The sequence below is a fragment of the Perognathus longimembris genome, chromosome 28 (genome assembly GCF_023159225.1).
Source record: "Perognathus longimembris pacificus isolate PPM17 chromosome 28, ASM2315922v1, whole genome shotgun sequence".
In the NCBI taxonomy this organism is placed as follows: Eukaryota; Metazoa; Chordata; class Mammalia; order Rodentia; family Heteromyidae; genus Perognathus; species Perognathus longimembris.
This window is the reverse complement of record NC_063188.1, coordinates 3,586,074-3,610,424: the sequence shown is the minus strand read 5'-3', so window position 1 is coordinate 3,610,424 and position 24,351 is coordinate 3,586,074. Positions and strand designations below refer to the sequence as shown.

Below are 24,351 nucleotides of genomic sequence, written 5' to 3'. Positions count from 1 at the left end.
TCCATTTCCTTAGTTCTGCTTTAATTTCCTTTTTCAGGTTTTTCAAGTTCCCATCATAGAGGTCTTTCACTTATTTGGTTAAGTATTTTGTGTTTCTTGAGGCTCTTGCAAAAGGAGTTGCTTTCCTGATTTCAACCTCAGTCTTCACTTTGTGGCCACTGGCTTTTAAATGGGCTAAGGTTAATAGCAGCCATTTTCCAGATTGAGCACTGTTATACCTTTAATTTGTCACATTATTCAAGTTCTTGATGTTCTGTGGGCCCAAGGTTCTAGAGTAGCATGAAGGACAGCTTCTCTAGATAAGATTTACTGGCCGTACTCTAAGAGTTCATCTACTTTTACCCCAGGAAATAGTCTTAGCACATATTAATAACCCAAAACAAATTCTGTTATCAGCTATTAAATGGTAAACACACAAGTACAAGCAAGGAGTACCCTAGTCCATTTAATACTAAGACTGGGTAATATCAAGAAGAATTTTATTTATGGCGGTTGGGGTATCCAATGGCCTGGTTCCAGCAAGCTACTTCACTTCATTGTAAGCTATTTCAATGCATGGCAGAATGGGAATGGAAGATGGGTATGAATGAAAGAGGCAAAGCACAAAAGAAACCTTGCTTCATAACTATCCACTCTCATGGTAACCAATCTAGTCCCATAAGAATTTACCCAGACCTGTGAGAAAGGTATTAATTTATCTTAAGGACCTAACCACTTCTTAAACACCCACCACCCTTTACCCACATTACATTTAGGAAACAAATTTCACCAGGATGTCATGTAGCAACAAACTATATCCAACCACATACATCTTCACTTTTGGAAAACAATTTTGCTGGGTATAAAATGTGAGATTGAAGGTTTATGTTATTCTTTTATTGAGTGCTTTAAATGCATTAGTCTATCATCTTTTTATTAGTATTTGTTTGAGCCAAAAGAGTGTTATTAAACTTATTTTGTGGTTAATATAGGGTTTTGTGTGTAACCCCAAAATTCATGCATTGGCAAGTTGTGGCTCAAAGTGGTAGAGTACTAGCCCTGAGCACAAAATGTGAGGTGAGTGCCCAGACCCTGAGTTCAAGCCCCACAACTGACAAAAAAAGAAGTTCACACACTGGAGGCTTGATCTTCAGCATGGCAGTGTTGAGGTAGTAGGATCTTTAAGGAATAGAGACTAGCTGGATTTGGTTGGGCCCTTAGAAAGGATTAAGTTAGTTCTTTAGGGACTTAACAAATTAGTTCTTTCAGGACTTTGAGAATATTATTATGCTAACAGTCCCTACCCTCTCTAGATTCTAGTTCAGCAATGTGATTTTCATGTACCGAAACACACTGTTTTGATGTCCTTTTCAATAAGGTTCTCATTGTTGAATAGATTTGAGCACATGCCCTTGAACCAACCTCTAACACTAAACTTTTTTCTTCATAAATTTACCCTTCCTCATGTTCTCATTTGTAATTACAAAACAAACTAAAATACCTTACCTGATGCTCTTTCTACCACTTCCCCTTTATCAACTTCAGGTGCAGAAGTCAATAATGCTCTGTTTCTCTCTCTGTCTCTCTGTCTCTATCTGTCTGTCTGTCTGTCTCTGTGTGTCTCTGTCTATCTCCTCTCTTTCCTCTCTTTCCTCTCTCTTCTCTCTCTCTTTTGCTGGTCCTAGGCTTGAACTCTGGGCTATGGTGCTGTCCCTGAATGTCTTTTTTTTTTTTTTTTGGCCAGTCCTGGGGCTTGAACTCAGGGCCTGAGCACTGTCCCTGGCTTCTTTTTGCTCAAGGCTAGCACTCTGCCACTTGAGCCACAGCGCCACTTCTAGCCGTTTTCTGTATATGTGGTGCTGGGGAATCGAACCCAGGGCCTCATGTATATGAGGCAGGCACTCTTGCCACTAGGCCATATCCCCAGCCCCCCTGAACGTCTTTGTTCTAAAAGCTAATGCTTTACCACTTGAGCCACAGTGCAATATTTTCTGGCATTTTTTTTAGTAGTTTATTGTAGATAAGATTCTCATGGACTTCCCTGCCTAGGCTGGTTTCAAATTGTGTGAGATCTCAGCCTCCTGAATAGTTAGGATCACAGGCATGAGCCACCAGCGCATGACTGCTCTGTTCTTTTATATCTATTTTTCTGTGTGTTTAATCTGGATAGTTTCTATTACTAGGTTTGCAAACTTTCACTAAACTTTTATCCTATACTGTGTAATATTCCATTATTTATATCCACTGTAATTTTCCTGTTTTTCTGAATTTCTGGTAATTTCTCTTGGTTGTCCACTATTGCAAATTAAGCCTTACAAGATGCTTTACATTTTCATATTTCTTTTTCCTTTTATCTCTTTCTTTTAAAAACTACACTGGGAGGGCTGGGAATGTGGTTTAGTGGTAAAGTGCTTGCCTAGCATGCATGAAGCTCTGGGTTCGATTTCTCGGTACCACATAAACAGAAAAAGCCAGATGTGGTGCTGTGGATCAACTGGTAGAGTGCTAGCTTTGAACACAGAGCGGCTCAGGGACACAGCCCTGGACTTGAGTTCAAGCCCCAGGACCGGCAAAAAAGAAAAAAAAAACCACACTGGGGTTTGAACTAAGGGCCTTATAGACAATCACATTACCACTTGAGCCATGCCCCCAGCATAATTTCTTAATTTTTATAAATATTCTTGGTTCTGGAATATAACTAAGGTACTTGAACATAGTTTGAACCTTTCTGGTATTGCTTTTATGACTTGTTAGGAAGGACTGAAGCAGTTAACAATGTAGAATTAATTACTCCCAATACTGAAGTAAAATTATTTATATGCTCTATGTCCAAAGTGACTGTTGAGAATAGGCATCATCCCAAAAGCTAGGTAAGTAAGGACTGGTTCTTTTCCAGACCTTAGGTAGTCTTTTCTTTTTTTCTTATTTATTGTCAAAGTGATGTACAGAGAGGTTACAGTTTCATACGTTAGGCATTGGATACATTCTTAGGTAGTCTTGTCACATGCACCTGTTGGTCAATATCCCACTGCATACTCAACAGAGTCTCTTGGCAAGTATCTAGAATGTTCTCTCTGTGTTCGTTTACCATGCTCTGTCCTGTGAAATGTGGCCTTCTATTCTTTTTTGCACTCTGTTCTGTGTCCTTACTTTATGGAGAACACCAAGCTGTGCTGTGTTTTCCTTTCTGTCTTACAGCCTGGAATGTCTCTCTAGACAATAATCTGATGTGAGTGAGGTTTTACTGTGCACCTCATTTGTTTCCCATCTCTTGAACATTATTGTCTTTTGTTACCTGATGTCTGGCATTTTGACAAAGATTACTGTTTGTATTTTTTTCTGTTTCCGTGGCAGTTTCAGACAGCAAAGTAAATTCAATACTTCTTACTCCATCTCAGCCACAAACAGACAATTACAGATATCTTTAAAAATCATGCCTCTCCTTTTTATATGAACCTGAAAGGTAAGCAAACAAGACTCACCTTAATAGATGATTTTAAAATGCTATATTTTTTTCTTTTGGAGGTACTGGGGTTTGACTTCACTTACTCCCTGAGACCCTTTTTACTTTTTATTTTTTGATTGATATTTTTATTATCTTTAAGCAGTTGTACAAAGGAGTTGCCATTCAACGAAGGAGTTTATGAATACAATACATCTTAATAAATACCACCCTCTTTCTACTTTTGTTGTTTTTAAAATAGGGCTTCACTTTTTGTAAAAGCTGCTCTGGATCACAATCTTCCTATTTATGTTTCCTTCATAGCTTTGATGACAGGCATGCACGACCACATAGCTTTTTATTGGATGAATTAGGGTCTCATGAACTTTTTGCCTCAAACTATAATGTTCTCAATCTCAGCCTTCCAAGTAGCTAGGATTATATGAATTAACCACCATGCCCAGGTTAAAATATTCTTTTGTAATATTCATATTTTCCCCCCAGTTGGTCCTGGGGCTTGAACTCAGGGCTTGGGGTCCTTGAGGTCTTTCTTGCTCAAGGCTAGCACTCTACCACTTTGAGCCACAGCTCCATTTCCAGTTTTCTGGTGGTTAGTTGGAGATGAGTCTCAAAGACTTTGCTGCCCTGGCTGGCTTGAACCACAATTCTCAGATCTCAGCTATGATTATAGGTGTGAACCACCAGTGCCCAGTGCTAGAATACTTTTTAATTCCTCAAAGGAGTCCAGATAAAGGTGGAAACACTGGATCTTGGGAGCTTTCAAGAATGAAAGGAAAGGGATAGTGTCTAAGCCTAGATGTCCCACAATAGCAGTGATATCTGGCTTTAGTGGGAAGATCGCTTCTCTTGTGATACATAGGTGCTGACTGACTCCCTTCAAAATGAATATACAAGAAAATAAACTTTGGTATGGGTGTGTCCTGAATATGTAGTACATACATGTACTAAAATATTGTCCCTCATATATCTGAAATCTAAATATGACACCTGAGTCCTTTGTTTTGTTTGCAAAATCTGACAAACCTACATGTGCACAACCGTGATTTTCAACTTGCTCCATGTCAGGCTTCTGGGATTGGGTCAGAACAAGCTCTCGTATGAAGCCTGCCACAGGCCTGCTTAGAGCTGAGTTACATACCATGCTTAGCATAATACCTGAGCCTCAGTAGCAGCCCCATGAATGGGATCCAAAGTCTCATGTGGACTTCCTTCACAGGCTGTTAGATCCTCCCTGACTCTGAGCCTCCTAGCAGCTTCCATAGGTGACAGGATGTGTGTGTGTGTGTGTGTGTGTGTGTGTGTGTGTGTGTGTGTGTGTGACCGGTAGAAAAGGTAAAGGTCAGGAAGGCTTTACCATAGCATGGCACAATGTATAAGTAAGTGCCTGTTAAATTAGATCTAATTTATAAAAGCATGTATGTGAACACATACAGGGTCATATGCATATATACACAAAAATATTAGCTAAAGTATGATGTATTCAGGAAAGGATCCCAGTGATGTAACTCCTTTGAATAACTCACACTGTAACAAAATAACTACAAGGAAGCTGGAACTTGAGGTATCAGGGGGCAGATGGTAGGGAGTGAGGTCAAAGGAAAGAGAGGCAGATGAATGGAGAGAGGAAAGGTGGCTGAATGCATTCACCATACTCAATGTATATATGTGAAAATGGAAGTAGGTAAATTGAAAAGATGGGTAGGTTTGGGAGAAATGGGGGAGAATGAGGAAAGGGGTGACTTATACTCATTAACTGACATGCTGAATTGAAACCTCTTTGTACAGCTACTTAAAGATAATAAAATAAATATACATAAATAAATAAAAATTCAAAAATTAAAAGACCCAGAGAAGGAAGATTGTCATTCCAGCTCTGTCCAACCCTTAATCTCTCCAAACCTATTTTCTCACTTAACCAATGAGCTGGGCCCATGAATTATACTAGCCACAAGTCTCAAAGGCTGAGTAACAAAACCACCACATCCCAGCATTCTGGCTTGTCATGTTCCTAGGATCCTCAAGTAAGCTCAGACAGCTACTTACAGGATAGCGGACATGCTTGTTACTTTCTTGTGGCTCTTAGTTTCCCCAAATTCATACCTATGTGAAACTTCCCAATGTGACCTCTTAGGAAACAGAGTTTTTGCAAATGTATTTAGGTAAGATGAAGTCATACTGAATTGAAGAGCAGGCCCAAATCCAACAGCTTGTGTCCTTCTAAGAAGAGAAAACAGACAAAGGCAAAGGAAGGCCATTTGAAAATTGCTGTGATGTGTCAACAAACCTAAGAGTGCCAAGGATTGCTGGCAACTGGCAGACGCTGGGAAGAGACAAGATCTTTCCCTAGAACAGTCAGAGAAATTATGGCCCTGCCAACACCTTGATTTTGAACTTACCACCTCAAAAAATGTAAAGATAATTTTTTCTTGTTTTAAGCTACACAGGTTGAGACTTTGGTGCCCTCAGAAACGGATACAATCTACATTTATATAATTCAGTTCAGGGTTCAAAACTTGGTAGTAAACGACCCCAGAGATGTAAACCAATGGCTGATTAAGGTAACTTTGTGTGTGTGTGTCTGTGTGTGTGTTGTGTGTGTTGTGTGTGTATTGGTGGTGCTAGAACCTAGAGCCTCATACATGGTAGGTAAGCACTTCTCCACTGGGCTGTACCCAAGATCCCAAGTTGACATGGACATACCCCCACATACAAATATTTATTGTAAAGAGAAAGCTTAAAGACATTACTGGCTAAATGCACACACACACACACACACACACACACACACACACACACACGCACCTTAGAGGGAAATTTTAGTATAAACAAGGCCAGCTGAGCTCTGGATCTAGAAGCAGAGAGAAACATCCAGGTGTTCTGCTCCTATGGAGCAATGAGAAAGAAATGGATTTCCTGCCTATTCATCCATGAAATGGGTTTATAAACAATCCAGTATCCACCTAATTGGAGGCTATAGTTTACATAGAACTCCAAACTCTGTTACCCTCAAATTCCTCAACTTTCCTCTAACTGTGTTGATATTCCAGCACTACAGCAAGATAGAAGCCTTGAACTACCAAGATGAGACATGACTCGTGTGTGTGTGTGTGTGTGTGTGTGTGTATACGTGTACATATGTGTGTGTACTAAGGCTAGAACTCAGGGCCTGAGCACAGCTCCCCTTCTGGTTTTTCCAGCCCAGGCTGGTTTCGAACTATGATCCTCAGATCCCAGCCTCTTGAGTAACTAGGGTTACAGCTATGGACCACTGGCAATTGACAAGACCCAGTTCTTAGCTAGGGGTCCTACTATGGTGGGAGGGGGTGATAGCAAGGACGTGAAATAGGAAGGGATCAGGGTAGAGAACAGAAAGTGAGCCAGAATTCTCAAGCATGTGAGGACAACATACTAAGAATGACAAGTAAAACAAAATCAACTCTCATGAGATGAATTCCCTACTGACAAATAAAACTAATACTCTGAAAACAATTTGGTAAGGAATGTGTTTGGAATTCTCATAGAGGTGAAGAAATACAATCTATATTTTTAAAGTAAAATATCATAAACCAGAATTAGCATGAATACAGGCAGATAAGAAAAAGAACAAGTTAGAAATTGTGGAAGTTTCTGCTTATATTTACTCTTCCCTCTATGAACAAGTTTCTAAGCTGCTAGACCTAGCTTTCCAAGCCAGAGGATCCTATATATCACTTTCTAATAGCACAGGTATGGTGGCTAATGCCTGTTTGTGGTCTCAACCATGCAGAGAGTGCTAACTTTTTACCTTTGCTGGTTTCAAACTACAATTCTCCTAATTTCTGTCTTTTGAGTAGCTAGGATTACAGGCCTGGGCCACTGTGCCCAGCAAAGAAGGACTGCTAAAGGCACTTGTCCAGAGCTAAGTAACAGATGTAATGATAACAGCCTAAGATCAATAAACAGCTTCATGCAGGAAGAGGCTGGGCTTCCTCTCAGATACTTCCACCAATCCCTGAAACCTGGTGCTAGAGAGGAAACACTGTGATCATTTGCTGAAGCCAATCTGAGTTATACTGTACCAGGTTGGTACATGCTAAGTAATATACAATCACTAGTTTAGCAATTGGGCAACTGCAACAAGAACTCCTGAACATGCTCTGTGAGGATGCACAAATGTGCTAGCCCCGGTCCCTTCACAAGAGTACACAGAATCAACTGCCTGTAGTAACAACCCTGACCCATGGGTCAGGCTCCAGGAGTAAGTTTCTGTTAGAAGGCACTGAGGAAAGGTTGTTTTAATAGCTTACCATGTGGGAGGGAAGAAGTTAGGACAAGTGTCTAATGTAGGAACATGTCCTTTTTTTAAGCTTATATGATTTATTACTTTCCCAGGGCTGCTATGACAAATTTCCACAGACTTAATGGTTTTTAAACAAAACACTTTCATTTTCTTATAGTTCTGAAAATCACAGACTAAAATAGGTTTGCAGAGCATCATTTCTTTTGGAGGTTCTTGGGGGGGGGGAGGGTGCAAATCCATGTATTTGTCTTTAATAGCTTCCAGAGGTCACTTGCATTCTTTTTTCCATCATTTTTTGGTTTGGGTTCTTTTTGCCAGTCCTGGGGCTTGAACTCAGGGCCTGAGCACTGTCCCTGGCTTCTTTTTGCTCAAAGCTAGCACTCTGCCACTTGAGCCACAGCACCACTTCTGGCTTTTTCTGTGTATGTGGTACTGAGGAATCCAACCCAGGGCTTCATGCATGGTAGGCGAGCACTCTACCACTAAGCATATTCCCAGCCCTTTCCATCATTTTTATTAACATGAATTAGTTATACCAAGTCTTTTGTTTTGACATGACTGTGTGTACATGCAATGTATCTTGATCAGAATTACCACCTCATTCTCCTTTATCCTGTCTCCCCCTCAAGCCAATCTCAGCAAGCTTCACTGTTCCATTTTCACACATGGACATAAAGTATTTTCCCTCCTTGCTTTACTCTTCTCCTGAACCCCCACACTAGTACACGCTTCCGCACAGGACATGTTTTACATGTCCATCATTCTTTTCTTTTGGTATATAGTAAGCTTCCTCAATTACTCTTTCCCCACCTATATTCATATTCCCACATCTGTACAACCTCTACTTCTATAATTGTATCTTCTTCTCTGATTCTAACCCACCCCCATCTCTCTGATAAGGACCTTTGTGATTATAGTTGTGGGTAATCCAGAAAAATCTGGGATGATCTCCCCATCTCCACATCTTTAAAGAAATTGCATTGACAAAGTTCTTTCTGCTTTGTCAAGCAAAAACATATTCCACAACTTCTCAGATTCACAGGTTGACATCACTGGGGATTGTTATTCAGCTTGTACATATGAGGAATGTTCCTATGATTTTATAAATAATGATACTAACTATTCTATGGAATGCTTCTTATCTAGCTTATATTTTTTCATGTCACTCTTGCATGGATTTTAAGAGAGTGTGTCCCATTCCTATCCTTTCAAGTGTCAAAAACAATGCAACCAGGAAGTACAGAGCTGGCAGAGTTCCTACTCTTAAGGCCATCCTGTCTCCCAAGCCGCGGGAAGCTTGGGTTACAAAGCTCTATGGTAATATTCCATCTTCTGCATTTCTCTCTTTCCCTCTTGTTGAAAATAGCCTTATTGCTTTGCTGAAAAAGGAGACATACCCATTTAGAAACTGCCCACTATAGTGAAAGTACAGAGAAAATGAAAATTGCCCCCAAGCTCATTTCTCAAAGATAACTATTGTTAACATTGGGTGGACACCATCCAGGCGCCCATGTATGCATCATTAATGTGTCCTTCTGTAAAATGCTTTATCCTATCGTATGTCACCAGTACTTTCTTATGTCAACACATGTAGATTCTGCAAATTAGGCCTGCTCCTTTGAAAGCTGTATATGTTACCAAATGGCCCTTAGGAAATGCATTGCTTTGTGCTCTTCCTTATAAAAAGTGCGACAACTTTACCAGCTTAAGCAATGTAAATCTTTCACAGTCTGAAATGAAAAATGAGGTCTTGGCATTGCTTTGATTAGTGATTGTTAAAATCTTTCTGCATATTTATTAGCCATTTACACTTATCTCAGAAAATGGTCTGCTCAAGGGCTTTGCCTCTTTTTCTGTGCAAATGTTTACTCTTATGACTTTGGAAGATGTTATTGTGGAGTGGGCCATTAAAAAATTTTGTTATACCTGTTATAATATTCTCCTCACACAGAAATACATTATTTCTGACATTTGTCCACCTATAAGATTTTCATTTCTGTGAAATCGCAACAACTTTTTTTATGTCGTGTTCAGAGAAAATATTCCAGACCCAGGATTACGGTGTGTGTGTGTGTGTGTGTGTGTGTGTGTGTGTGTGTGTGTGTGTGTGTGTGTGTGTGTGTCCTGGATTACGGTGTGTGTGTGTGTGTGTGTGTGTGTGTGTGTGTGTGTGTGTGTGTATGTGTCCTGGGTCTTGAAATCAGAGCCCGGACTCTGTCCCTGAGCTTTTGTGCTCAAGGATAGCACTCTATCACTTGAGACACAGCTCTACTTCCAGCTTTTTTAGCAGTTACTTGGAGAGAAGAGTCTCAGTCTGGCTTCCAGCCGCAATCTTCAGATCTTTGCCTCCTATGTAGCGAGGATTGGAGGTGTGAGCCACTGGCACCTGGCTCTCCTCTACGTATTTTTATACTTGTAGGTCTTGTATTGAACATTTTTATATTTGACAAATTGGTACACTCCTGTAATCACAGCACTTCATAGGCAGAGACAGGTAGGTCATGAGTTTGAGGCCAACTTGAGTGCATAGCCAGACTCTGTCTGAAGCAAGACAGAAGGGATGTGGTAGCAATCTAACTGTAGTTTGTAAAACAGTTATTTCTAAGAAACTAGCACCATTTATGGGATAATCAATCTTTGATGATTTCAAATATCCTTATCATATGCTACATTTTTGTATTTACTTCAATATGTGTTATGTTCTCTGCTCTAATAAATTACCTTTCATTTCCATGTGCAGGAACTTTAAGATATACTTTTATTATCTGTTTGGGAGAGCTTGTCCTTCACTGATTTTCTTTTTTATATTTTACATGAGCTTTTGGATCATTTATCCAGTTCCCAAAATCATTTTAGAATTTGTATCAAGATTTTATTGAATTTGAACATTATTTTACAGGTAGTTTATGTATTTTCAGTATTGAATCTTTGTATCTAAGAACAGGGCATATTCTCCCATATACCCAGATCTTCCTTTCTACTTTTCAGTAGTTCTTTATGATTAGGTTTCCTGTGCTTGCTGTGACAAATTACCATAAACTATAGAAGTTAAAACAACATAGATTTTTTTCTCTCACAGTTAGTCCTGGAAGCCAGTTACCAAATTGTATACTGGGAGGCTAAAATCAAGGTGTCCACAGGGCTGCATGTTCTGTGAAAGCTCCAAGGGAGAATCTGCTGTGGCCTTTTCCAGCTTCTAAGGCTGCATCATTCCTTGGTTTGTGGCCATCTCACTTCAATCTCTCTCCATTTTCACATGCGCCTCCCTGTGTCTGTTTGTCTTAGTCAAATTCTTTGTTTCTCTCTTATAAGGATACATGAAATTGCATTCAGGGTCCATTCCACCTCACAGTTCTTGAGTAAGTCACATTTGCACGCATACTTGTTCTATGTAATATAACATTTGGAGGTTTCAGATTGTCTCATTATTCAGCCTACAAAAATAATTTCCCCCAACATCATCTAGGTATTATAATAGGTATTCTTAGGTCTGTAATTTTGGTTTGATGTTTTTTTAAGTTGTACTGTGGTTTGAACTTAAGCCCTTGTATTTGTATAAAGCACTCTAGATCTACTAGATCTAGATCTACACTAGATCTACTTTGTCAGGCTTTTTTTTGCAATGGCTATCTTCAAGATGGGTTTTGGTCTGTGCCTGATGCAGTCTGTACTATAAAATCTTCCAATTTGTGCAGTGTTGGTGATGACAGGCATTGTCAGTGCATGTAGTCATTATCTTTCCCCTGTAGCGTCGGATCGTCACATGCCTATATGACCAGCCATTGATTGAGATGGAGTCTTATGAAGTCTTACATCCGGAATAGACCTTAAAATATGACTCCCTGAGATTCGCCTGCCTAGTAGCTAGGATTACAGGCTTGACTCACTGCAACAGTATTGTCACTTTTCTTTAAATACCTATTAATAAAGAGAGTATAGGCTGGGAATGTGGCTTAGTGGTACAGTACTTGGCTAGCATGCATGAAGCCCTGGGTTCGATTCCTCAGTACCACATAAGCAGAAAAAGCCAGAAGTGGTGCTGTAGCTCAAGTGGTAGAGTGCTAGCCTTGAGCAAAAAGAAGCCAGGGACAGTGCGCAGGTCCTGAGTTCAAGCCCAGGACTGGCAAAAAGAAAGAGAGTGTGTGTGTAAGCAGGCTGCTTGTGCTAGGGGATGGGAGCAAGGAGAAAGTCTTAGAGGACTATAATTAGTCACTACATCGGACTTCACCATAAATATCAGACCCATTGTTTAGTCAATTCATAAATCCAGAAGCCTCATCCTGTGCTAATCTTGATAATTTTCAATCATCTAGGAAAGCGATAGAGTAACTAAGATATGCCAAACATCCATCTAAATTTGCATCCATAAAGAAATTCTGAAAGAATTGTAGAGACAGATACATAGCTTTTATCCCACCCTAAGATGACTTTTCAGCATTTGTTTCACAGCTAGCCTGAAAGGCAGCAGACAGAATGTAGAGGAGACTGAGCTTGCAATCAGGACAGCTCGGTGTCACCAATCACTTAATCCCTCTGGGCCTGAATAACTTGGTCCATGGAATGGGAATATTGATATCTGCACTGTGTACCTCACAGGCCAGAGGTCAAATATGCTTTCTCATTATAAATCTCTATGGTTTATGAAGGGAGATTAATAATGGCCATCCCTGTGTGCACAGACAAGTGCTGGAACGACCAGAAGCCTAGGCATGGTCTATAGAGGTATTGGGCCATTGGGAGACATCAGCAAGGTCCAGATAAGGTATGAGTGCTCACAAGAAGCCTCTTACCCTTAGCAGCCTGGGCCTGGGGCCACTGGCTAAGAGATTTGCTGCTCAAGTTGAAAGCCTCCGGAATGAACAAAGTAGGACATTTAATATTGATATGACAGTGGCAGGAGAGATTATGTACGTGTCTGATTTTCAGCCTTAGATTTCCTTGGAGCCACCTTTGGGGCTGTAAACAATTTCTATACTGTTTCTTACCTTCATGATGCCTAGAGAAGCAGGAATAAGAGATGGAAATATTTTAAATGTAAATTCCTTGGGAAAATTAGTGAGTTGTTATTGAAATATTTTTGAAACAGACGAATGAACGTTTTGTCCATGTGGTATGGAGTAAAGAAGAGAAAGAATAATGACTTCCCTCCCTGGCAGTGTCTAGCATTGCAGGAAGAGAAAGGCAGACTGAATGTGGAGCCCTCCTGTCTGTTGGCCCGCTAAGGCATCCCCATTGCTCTACCCACTACTCAGTCAGAGGCATAGCTGAAAGCTTGTCCTTATCTACCTAGGTCAATAGACTTCCAGCCTTGTGTTCTGAGGCTTCAGCAGCCACATGAAAGGTCTTATTCCTCTACCCAACCCCAGTGGACAGTTCCTTCCCTTTGCCCTGGCTCCTAGCACCAACCAGTCTCTGACCCAGCCTGGCTTGAACATTTCACTACTCAGCCGCCACAATGCTCTTGATTCTACCTGGATTCAACATGCTTGGAGATCATCCATGAACATCTTCAGCTAGCATCCCAGGGGACTGAGAACTGCCAGCCTTCAGCCACTGTGACAGCTGGAGCACACAATGAATCTTCATTATTCCTGGGTAGGTTCAGAGCTGAGAAACTCAGAGGTGCCTGAAAAGAGGTGCCATGAAATTTTTTTCAGGTCCTCATGAGGCTCTCAGGAAGCTAGCAAAAACATCCCATGTATCTTTCCAGGATAACTTCAAAGTTTCTAACACTCCATTTCAAAATGGCTTGCTAAATGCAAAGCCAGGAGACACAAGAATTCCTATCTGGTGCTAGAGCTGAGCTACATTCGAGAGTCTAGAAGGAAACTTGGTACACGTTTATTTCTCCTTCTTGACACGAGCAGCCTGTGCACAGAGAGAATATGAATACAGATGAAGTCTCCTAAGGGTACTGAGGATATGGAAGTGTGATTGGTTGCTGTATCGTTGGAAGAGGACCTTGTGGGTCTACCCTGTACACAGCTAAAGCTAGCTTAGTGGCTGCACACCTGCACGTAAAACATGAGAGCAAGAAAATGCTTGAGTCCCGGCTCCCCATCTGGCACTAACAAAAAAAAGTACCTGCCAACTGGGTGCTGGTAGCTACTCAGGAAGCTGAGATGGGGAAAAGCCAGATGGGGAGCCGGGACTCAAGCAGTAAACTGCTACCCTTGAGCAAACATGCTTAGGGACAGTGCCCAGGCCCTGAGTTCAAGCCCCAGAATGCATACAACTTTGCTGTATACCAGTCTCGACTGTGTTGTTCACAAAGTCACTAGTCCTTCTAGAAACGGAATGTATGGGGATGGATACACAGTGCTGCTTCCTGGCCATTCCTATCGCTAAGACATTCTGGCTTAGTGATAAGAACTCCCATGTCGCTACTCTTTTCCAGGACTTTTACATACATTTTCCCCCATATAATCCTCACAATAATCCTATGAGTATGGTTTTATTATTATCTTCATTTTAGGAATCAAGAAAATGTCTTTCCTGGAAATTAAGCAACTTGACCAACGCACAGCTAGTAAAAGTAGAGCTGGGATTTCAACCACTAAGTCACTGATTCGCAAAGCCTTTGGTCTCGGACATTTGTACTCTTAATACTTATTGAGGATAAATCCACAGGGACAGAAACCAGATTAGTGGTTATCAGGAACTAAGGAGGTCAGAAAGGAGAGTTCCTGCTTAATGGGTACGGAATTTCTGTTTATGGTAAAGAACATGTTCTGGAACTAGATAGAGGTGGTGGTTGCACAATTTTGTGATTACATCCTTTAAAATGATTAATTTTATGACATGTGAACTGCATCTCACTTAAAACACGAGTACAATGTGGTAAATACACAGCAGCATCAAGAATGTTTTGAGGCCTGCAAACAGCTTGTCTTCATATGGCTTGCATCTATTCAAGTTTGCCATATAAGGAAAAACCTACTTCAGTTACTTTGAAATTAAAACAATACACTAATCATATGTCCATCCAAGTAACATTTAATGAAAAAGAATGGAGTTTTCTAAAGCAACAGCTTATAATGACAAGAAGAGCATTGGTTTCGAACTTTTCAATTTGTTCTCATTTCTACCTTGAATCCTCAGTTTTCTAATGCAGTTATGATTGGTTGTTTTTGTTGATGTATGTAAAGAAAATCCAGGCTCCTATAGGAATGCAATTTGGAAAAGGGATCTTTTTGTAAAAATGTTTAAGGGTTGTACAAAGGAGTTTCCCTTTTATATGTGATTTGTGAGTATAATGCATCTTGAGCAATCTCACCCTACCTATCACTCTCTCCCATCTCCCCAGGCTCACCCATGCCCTCAGTTTCCAAGTTCCATTGTCAAACATATACAGTGGATATTATGATTGCCTTCGCCTATTCCTGCTCTGACCTTTCAAGTATGTGTGGATATTCTTCTTAGATATCACATCAAAATTTGACTATTAGCTGTTCCTCACAAACTAAGTGCAGTATGAAGTATGAAGCCATTTCAATGAAGTCTCCCTGCTTGGCTCCAGAGCCCCATTAGAACCTTGTCCTTTGAATCAATGTTCTACCCATTCACGGTTTGCTTACGTATGCACAGCTGTATAGACCACTTCACAATAGTGGTGCCCTGACTTATGCACAGTTTCCATATATTGATAAATTTCACTCTATAATATCCAAAAATCCCTTTTGTTAAGATTGCTACCTGTCTCATTAGGGAAAGCCTTAAGCGACTGGCAAGTTGTCAAGCTCACAGAGGTAGATACAGCTTTTCAAAATTCTAATTTTTGCATGAAAGCTCGAATTTTATCATTGGCAAAAAAAATACAGTTGTTTTCCTTGAAGTGACAGGCTTACTTTGTTCATCGACAAGAAAATATCTGCCAAATACTCAAGTATGAATATCATTAGTTAGTCATTCTTTCAACTAAATACGATGTTCTATGAAAAATCAGCCATCTCAGCTGACAACCCATAACAGTCACACGAGTGCTTTGCCTTGAATCCACCATTGCTTGGTTTCCATGAGAAGTGTCTGCTTAAAGCATATTTCTCAGTCCGTTGCACGGAATATTTAAAAAAAGGAAATTTGAGACTCAAGGGTCAATATTTAACCAAGTTATTCTTTATTGCTTCACTGAGGACATTCTTAAATGAGGCTAGCTTTTTTTTTTTTTTAACTGCAAGCGTGAGCTGGTGAAGAATCGCAGGACAATGGCCACAGCTGGTGGCACTGCTCTGATTCATGCTCAAGCAACCTTCTCTGTGACCCGCTACTGCTTTTACATCAGCAGTGCCGGTGGCAAGTCGAAGAACAACATAACCGTATCGGAAAAATATCTTTGGCCTTGTAGAGACTTTCAAAGGATTTGGGGATCCTCCAAGGACTCACAGATCTCATTTTAAGGGCCATAGTGCAAGACTATATGTGATACGTACTTGTAGCACCTCCCTTAATCAGGACCTTTGACAACTCCCTATGAGTTGCAGAATCAGACCTGGCCTTGACCTCCGCTGACAGCCCAGGATACAGGGCCCTAGCCACTTGAGCCCTTGCAAATGTCTCCTTACACACCTTGTACTTGTTCTCCCCTCCTTACCAATGGCAGCCATTGAAGTGCTGCTTATCCTCTAAGGCCCAGGTCAACCATTGCCTCTTCCAGGAAGCTTGCCCTGGTATTTGAGTACATATGATCACAGTTTCCTTTGAGATTCTCAAGCCCATTCTCAGAACATATTCACTAGTACTTACCAGGTCAGCTGTTATATTAAAAGCAGGTACTTCTCGGTGAGCTCCTCAGGAATGGCTACCAGGTCTTCCCTCTCCATTTCCCCACAGAGAAGTTTCCTTCATCACTCAGAAGGGGGGCAGTTTGGTTGAATCTCTCTAGTTTTCAAGGATTCAGCTCCAGTGCTTAGAGTGTAAAACTCAAAAATGCCATATGGCTAGGCACCAGTGGCTCATGTTTGTAATTTTTGCTATTCAGGAGACTGAGATCTAAGCATTATGGTTCAAAGCCAGCCCTGGCAGCAAAGTTGAGATATTCTTCTCTCAATTAACCACTCAAAAGCTGACAGGAGAGATGTGACTCAAGTAGCAGAGTGTCAGCTTTGAATGAAAAATCTCAAGGACAGTACCTGGGCTCTGAGTTAAAATCTCAGTTCTGGTGCTAAAAAAAAATGCTATATGACTGTCATGTGGATACTTGAAACACATAGAATGTGATCTGTTTTGGGTCCTCATGGAATAGACCATAGGGATTGATATTTGAGTATGCTTCTTCCGGGTGGTCTTATTTCAGGAGGAGGGGAAAATCTTCATACTTCTGAACTGCTCTGATCTCTGACATCTCAGCTCCTTGGCTGCAAGAACTTTTGAGAAAGAGAAGCGCCAACCACCAGGAAACATTGACACAGGATGATGCAACTGATGTTCCTGTAGGAAGATTAGCTACAATCCCTTGGAGCCAGCCAGGAAAGTAGAATCTGAGGCCCAGACCCTGTCTATTTTCCTTTAGTGGCTTGCAAGTCAAACAGGAGCACATGTCCAGTCCCGTTTCAACTGGAAGTTTTATTTCATCTTGACCTCAGTCTGGAACTTTACAGAATTGCAGTTGATGCCTGTAGTGACGTACTTGTTGATTCCAAAGGCCGATTTCATTCTGATGCCTTTGGCCTCACTCATTTCCTGACTTCCAGGAAGTGCTCTCCATTTAGCCATTTGGCAGCTCTGAGCCTTGTACCCCAGCATTTGCCTACCTGCTGCAATCTAGCTTTGCTCTTCTCAATGATTACTTGATTATGCAGGCTGTCAGGGGTGGGTAAGAAGGGAAAGAGGGACAACTGCTCCTGTACAACCATGGTATCATCTGGAGAATGACTGTGGGAGAGGGAGGACCTGGACAATGCAAGCAAAGGGACTGAACCATGGCCTACAAGATATGTGGGGCAAAATATGGAGAACAGTGAGTTAGTGCAGGATATATAGCCAGATAAGAAATCAATGTATTGGGTTCTATCAATAAAGGCAACCTATTTGAAACAAGGGAGGTGAATATGCCACCCTCTTCTGCAGTTTAGTGTGCCCGGCATATTTTGGCAGCCAGACTGTTAGAGATAGGCTTTTGACACTATCATGTGTAATCTGTGCAAAATAGCCCTCTGAAACTCAGATGGTCTTGGTCATATGTCCAGTGATTATTATAATAGAAAATACTTCAAAAAACGATTACTTGAGTCTCTTAAGACCCTAGGTGTCAAGGTTCACCATAGATGTCAAATGTCTGGTTATACAGCTCATCTCTGCTCTCCTCTGCCTAATTCCAGCCAGACATTGTAGCTCATTTGGGGTCCCCACATCCTGAGAAGGCCTAATGTATGAGCATACATGGAGGAGAGAAGGCAAGGTGGGCAAGGGCTGGAAGGACAGACGCCATTGGTCCGGTGGAAGGGCTGGCAGCACCCCATGCAGTGCAGCCGGTAGGAGCCCTGAGGGAGGCCATGCTCAGGCTCAGGTAGGGGTATCTAAGAGAAAGGCCTGAGATGCAGGTGCCAGTGCCACGAAGGGGTGAAGATGTCTCTGGAAGTCATAGCCATGCCAGTATGTTACTTCAGGAGGGAGGGAGGCTTGGGATGAGACTCCTTTAGGAGGAGGCATGCCAGGATGACCCTGCTAACATCTGGATTGCACACAATGATGAGACTGTGCATTTCTGGATTTTTAGTTAGGCCACTTGTGGGACTTTGTGACAGCAGCTGCAGGACGCTCATGCAGTGGAATGTGCAAAGGCCCAGCCTCTGGCCATAGAAGCAATTCAAAAGTCCTGACCCAATGTGCATTAAGCAGCCCCAGTGAGCAGCTTATGCCTGGCTCCATGGAACCCTTGTGCCCTTTCCTTGAGGCTGAGGCCGCATAACTGGCTCTGTCTCCCTTCACTCCTGCTCAGTGCCAGGGAACAACATACTTTGTGCTTAACCACTGTGCAAGGTGAGGTTGTCATGTGAAGCTTATTGATCGACAGTAATTAGATTAAGTAAAACAAGGCCGTCTGGCAGCAGAGCAGGCAGCAAAACACACATTAGATAGAATGCTCTAGAATCCACCCGTGTGAACTACTCCATCTCTTTCTGCTTGACTCTGGGTGAGGATTCAGACTATTCTGTTATTAGGGAATGTGAAATCATCCAGATTATCACTAGGAATTTATGTCGATATCCATTCTGCCTGGCCCAGTGTTCGCTGGAGCTGCTTGTAATGATCAAGCTGTCAGAAACACTGTTTTTCTACAGTGTCAGATTTTTTTTTTGCCAGTCCTGGGCCTTGAACTCAGGGTCTGAGCACTGTCCCTGCCTTGTTTTTGCTCAAGACTAGCACTCTGCCACTTGAGCCACAGCACCTCTCCCAGAATTTTCTATATATGTGGTGCTGAGGAATCGAATACAGGGCTTCATGCATGCAAGGCAGGGACTCTACCACTAAGCCACATTCCCAGCCCCCAATGTCACAAGTTTTTAAATAACAAATTTACAACCTAGGTCAGTTTCATTGGCATTAATTTTCCAAGTACTATCTAAGGTTACTTGATAGGCCACTGTTAGCCCAGGTTCTTTATTCCAGTCTTAATTATTAATATTAAGTATTAGAACCAGGTGCCAATGTCTGGAGCCTGTAATTTTTCCTACTCAGGAGGCAAACATCTGAGGATCCTGATTTGAAACCAGCCCATGCAAGGAAGTCTGTGAGACTCTCACCTCCACTAAACTACCAAAGTAACTCAATATGAAGCTGTGGCTCAAGTGCTAGAGCACTAGCCTTGAGCAGAAGCTCAGGGACAGTACTCAGGCGCTCAGTTCAAGCCATAGGACCAGCACACACACACACACACACACACACACACACACACACACACACGCCTCTTAGATAACACCCTACACTTCACAATACAGATGTTACAGGATAACAGGATTCACAGGGGCTTGCCTAAGGCAAGATCAGAGAACTACACAGATGCAAAGAGAGTCACTGCAGGTGGCCACATGAGCGGTTCTTTGAGTTGTTGAGACCCAGTGGTATCAAAACAGTCATTCAGAGCTAAGCCAGATGTTGTTCTAGGTGCAGAGATGATTTCAAACAGCGAGTTGAGTCCAGGTATGCAGGTAGTTTCATGGCTACTGGATCTGGATGGACAGGGATCAAGCAGGCAATCAAGCTGAGCGTCCGTCACCTGTGGATACTGACACAAGCCTAGTGATTAGATGACAGGTCAGTGTGTACACAGCCCTTGCTAGTGCTCGGTATCTCTCCTCATACGGTTTAGCTGAGGGAATTGTATAAATCACTGATTCTAAGATGTTCCATAGGTTCATAGGCTTGATTTTTCTGATACAGGTTTAATTTGCCCATGTGTCCATGTCGTGTTTTTTTTTAATTTGGTAAGTTTATAGATGGTGATATTTTATTTGCATAACTAAATTATTTATCAGTGTGTCCAGATGGTGGTTGTTTATTTGCATGAACAAGATATAGACTCATTTTGTTTTGGCAATTACACTGAAAATGGAGTAGCTTAGGTCAAATCTATTGGTTTACAGAATGGAGTGGGTCAAGGTTAGGCACAGAGAAACTCATATCACAGAGTAAACCAAGAACTAACCCAGCCTATTCCCTTTAGTAGCCCACAGTACATTCATTGTGTACCATCCAGAGTCCCCAGGTATAGAATTCAACCTGGCCAGAGACCAGGCTCTGAGTGGGGCCGTGTGGAGGATGCTTTACTTGGAGTCTTTGCAAGGTCTAGTTCTCCCAGGTCTGCTAGTAGGATGGGGTCATTAGTGAGGTTGTTATCTAGGCTCCCTCCTGACTTTGGGTTCTTGTAATGGTCATTCTCCTTGCTAAGACTTCAGCTTGCTTTTCTTCAGACGGAATAATGAGCTTTATGTTCAGTGGCTATGACAATCAGAGTTTTATCATGCATGCCAGTAAGCTCTGTAAGACATGACACTTCGTCTTCACAGGATTGTGCTTGCAGTTGAGGGAAAAGTGCTGAAGATGAGAGAGAAGGGAAAGCACCCTTTGGGGCATGCATCTCAGACCAAGATGACTCTCCCGAGAGTGGGCATTCTAACCATCCTAACCTAGTACAGATCTCTATACTGACTGGTGTACCAATCATTGGGTACAGAGTTCCTATCCCCGGCTACTCCCACAAAGACATTAGCCACACTGTTACGTGCCAGGAGGACAAAGGCCAGCTCATATGTCATAGCAGCTCAGTTGATGATGGCTGGCGGCAGCCCCCAAAACTTACACCTCACACCTTCCCCATCTCCCTTCCACATTGCTTTCCCACAATGCAAGGACTAGTAAGGGCAGAGGAATGCTATCAAGGATACATGGCCCTACTATGTCTTCTTCTTCTGAGACTCTCTGCCCACTATATCACAGCTGACAGGACCAGGTCCTGTCTCTGAGAGCCATATCCATGACATGATGTCCTCAATGAGCCACTGATGTGTAGATGTCTCCTTCAGCACCTAGGAGTGGAGAGCAGGTCACCAGGAGCAGGTGGCAAGCCTTAACTGCCAAGGAAACAGGACTCCTGGGCTGCTTTTATATCAATTTGGTTCTGAAAAATGACAACCTCGATCTCTGTCACACTGGTAATATTGGTGACTGGGATTCCAAAAACAATGGCATAGGGCTGAAGGAATGGCTCAAGTAGTAGAGTGCCTACTTCACGGACTCATAGACTTCACCTAGCAGAGGGTAGCTGATTGCCTGAGGTCCTGCAGGATGGGTGGCAGATGGGTGGGCCTTCTGCTCTAAACCCACAGCCGGCTGACACATGAGGGAGATGACTTACTACAAGCTCTACTGTAGGCCTCAGATAATTGAGCCAACCTCAGAGAGAAAATGTCTTAACATTTTTGAGGCAGTCCCAAACTCTCTGTACTGCTAAAGCTGCAGGCTCTAAAAGTTCTGCTCTAGGTAGCTTGTGTCTCAGGCCTGTTGTCATTTGTAGGGCTGATAGGACCATGATGAGGCTCCTTAGCGATGCTGCCTTCATCCCCATGCTCATCTGAACACCGAGCCATCACAACCCAGGACGTACAGGGTAGAGCATGGGAACATATTCCATCTCATAGTCTAGAATCTTCCTTTACCCTCCACTCTTATTAGACTTCTTTCCTGAACCTCATCCTTTAGCCCTCAGACATCATCCCTGAGCCTAGCTGCTCCTCAAAACACCTTGTTGTGCGCAGCTCCGCACACAGCAGTAGCTCCCATGAACGTGAGCTCTTTGTTGAGCCTTCAGGTAAACTTTCATTGTATTCTCCACTCCTGTTGGCCCAACACTTGCACGTTGCACCTGGTCATGGGGTGATCATGACTTAGAGAGGAAGCGTTGTTCATGGCTAAGTCTGTTCTTCAAGATTGCATTTTGCAATATGGTTGCAGCTAACAGGCCTGGCTCAGTGTGCTGCCCACTGTTGAGAACCAGTTCTGCATCCTGAAAAAGTTCTCGGTGGCAGCTTTGAAATGTATCAAACCAAAGAAAAAGGTAAAATGACTCTCTAGATTGTAGAATTGAGGCCCAGGGGAGTGATAGAGCCTTCAAGTAGCTTCTTCAGAAATAATCTCCTTGCTAGCGTGAACATTAGGGAACCAGGGCTTTTGAGTCAAATGCAGGTTTCCTGGGCTTTGTGCCAGAAATGGCAAATGGTCACCTTGGGACAAAAGCAAGGGGTAAGCCAACTGTATCTTTAAATGGGCTCTACAAGTGGTTGGTTCTATGGGTTGATAACCCAGGACCAGAGATCACACAGCCAGTCATCACAGACTGGGACCACAACTCTGGTTCCTGCCTCCCACGGTGGGGCTCTCTCCTCCATGTCATCAGACCCGTGCTTTGCCAAAGCTACCAAGCTGAGACACTACATCCATGAGTCACTTGCCAACAACTGGCATCCTGCTTTGCATGCATGAGTCACATCAGACCACAGCTAGAATAGGCAGCTTTAAAATGTCAACAAAATAGCTAGAGATGCCTTATCAGGAGTGAGTGCTTGCATCAGGAAGACGCCTAAGAGGAGCTGGCAGCTCCTTGGTCATGAGTGCCCAATCAGCAGGAAGTCTGCATGTCTTCAGTGTGCCCTATGGTGTTGAATTTGGACCCAAACATACAACTTGCACAATATAAGTCAGGAGCGAGAGCCATGAGATGAATGTGCCAGGAGTAGCTATTGCCGTTAGGAATCTTCAGGAAGCCCATCCCACGGATGCTAGGCATAGCAACAGAGGCTAAGGTAACAGATGGAGGACAGGGAGACCACCCATAGGACTGAGGATCAAGGGAGGATGACCCTTGCAGGTAGAGGATTTGCATGGATAGGCTCTGTGGCTAATGCCAAGCCTGGTAGTAGAGAATTCTATGGAGAAGGGAGCATTCTATGGAGAAGGGATAGGATAGAGCCTCTGAGGCTCAGAAGAAAAGTGTACTGATTTGTCTTCAGAACCACATGAAGGATCACCAAATATATTAAAACATGTTCAACATCTTTCAATGGGGAAATGCAAATCAAAACCACAATGAGATAACCACTTCATACCCACTGGGGTGAAAACAACCGCAAAAAATAGCAAGTATTGGCAAACGTGGAGAAATCACTACCACTGTACATTGCTGGTAGAAATGAAAAATGATGTAGGCACAATGGAAAACACATGGTTGGTTTCTAAGAAGTAAAATGTAGCATTACCATATGACTCAGCAAATCCACTCCTGTGCACATACCCAAAAGAGTGGTAAACGGGCTTCCACACAACAAATGTCTGTAGCAACATTATTCATAAGTGCTAAATGGTGGAAACAATTCCAATGTCCATTGACTGTTAAAGAAAGTACAGTGTATCCATATGAAGGAATTTTATTCAGGCATAAAAATAAAGTAATGGTTTTTGGAGCGTGGGACACGGAGGCGCCGGAGGTGTGGGTTCGGATCCCGGCGGGGAGATGAACCTGGGGCCATAAGAGATGAATTGATGTCTTAAGTCACAAAGTTAAATAAGTAGCAGAGCTGGGATTCGAACTCAGGTTTCCTGCTTTCTAAGATTGTTAAAAATGAGTCTACGGAAGCAAAGCCCTAGTGACTTCTTAAAGCAAATCATTGGAAGGCCAGTTGTAGTAAAATTAAATTCTGGAGTAGATTATCAAGGGGTCCCGGCTTGCTTGGATGGCTATATGAACATAGCCCTGGAGCAGACAGAGGAATATCTAAATGGACAGCTGAAGAACAAATACGGGGACGCATTTATCAGAGGAAAAATTGTGTTGTACATCAGCACCCAGAAGAGAAGAATGTGAAGGCACCCAGTTCATTTCATACTTAGATATAATTTATATGAAATGTTCTTCTATTTTGTAAGGTTCTTTTCTAATATAATTTATCCAGTTTTCATAATAGTTGGTGATTTTTTCCTGACATATGAGTAAGATATATAAAATTATGATTGACTTGTAAAGAATTGCTCATTTAAGTTTCATTTTCTTTTTACAGGTGTGTCAGGATACAAAATGCTAAAAAGAATTAAAAGAAATACCCAAACCGAAAAACAATAAAGTAATGATACATGCTACTAC

General features: G+C 42.1%; 1 protein-coding gene across 1 annotated transcript; it reads left to right on the top strand.

The window, feature by feature from the left end:
* The first annotated feature begins 23,832 nt into the window (after positions 1 to 23,832).
* LOC125344217 (U6 snRNA-associated Sm-like protein LSm6) lies at positions 23,833 to 24,075 on the top strand. Its single transcript, XM_048336833.1, has one exon. The coding sequence runs from the start codon at positions 23,833 to 23,835 to the stop codon at positions 24,073 to 24,075; it is 243 nt and encodes an 80-aa protein (XP_048192790.1).
* Positions 24,076 to 24,351: the final 276 nt, after the last annotated feature.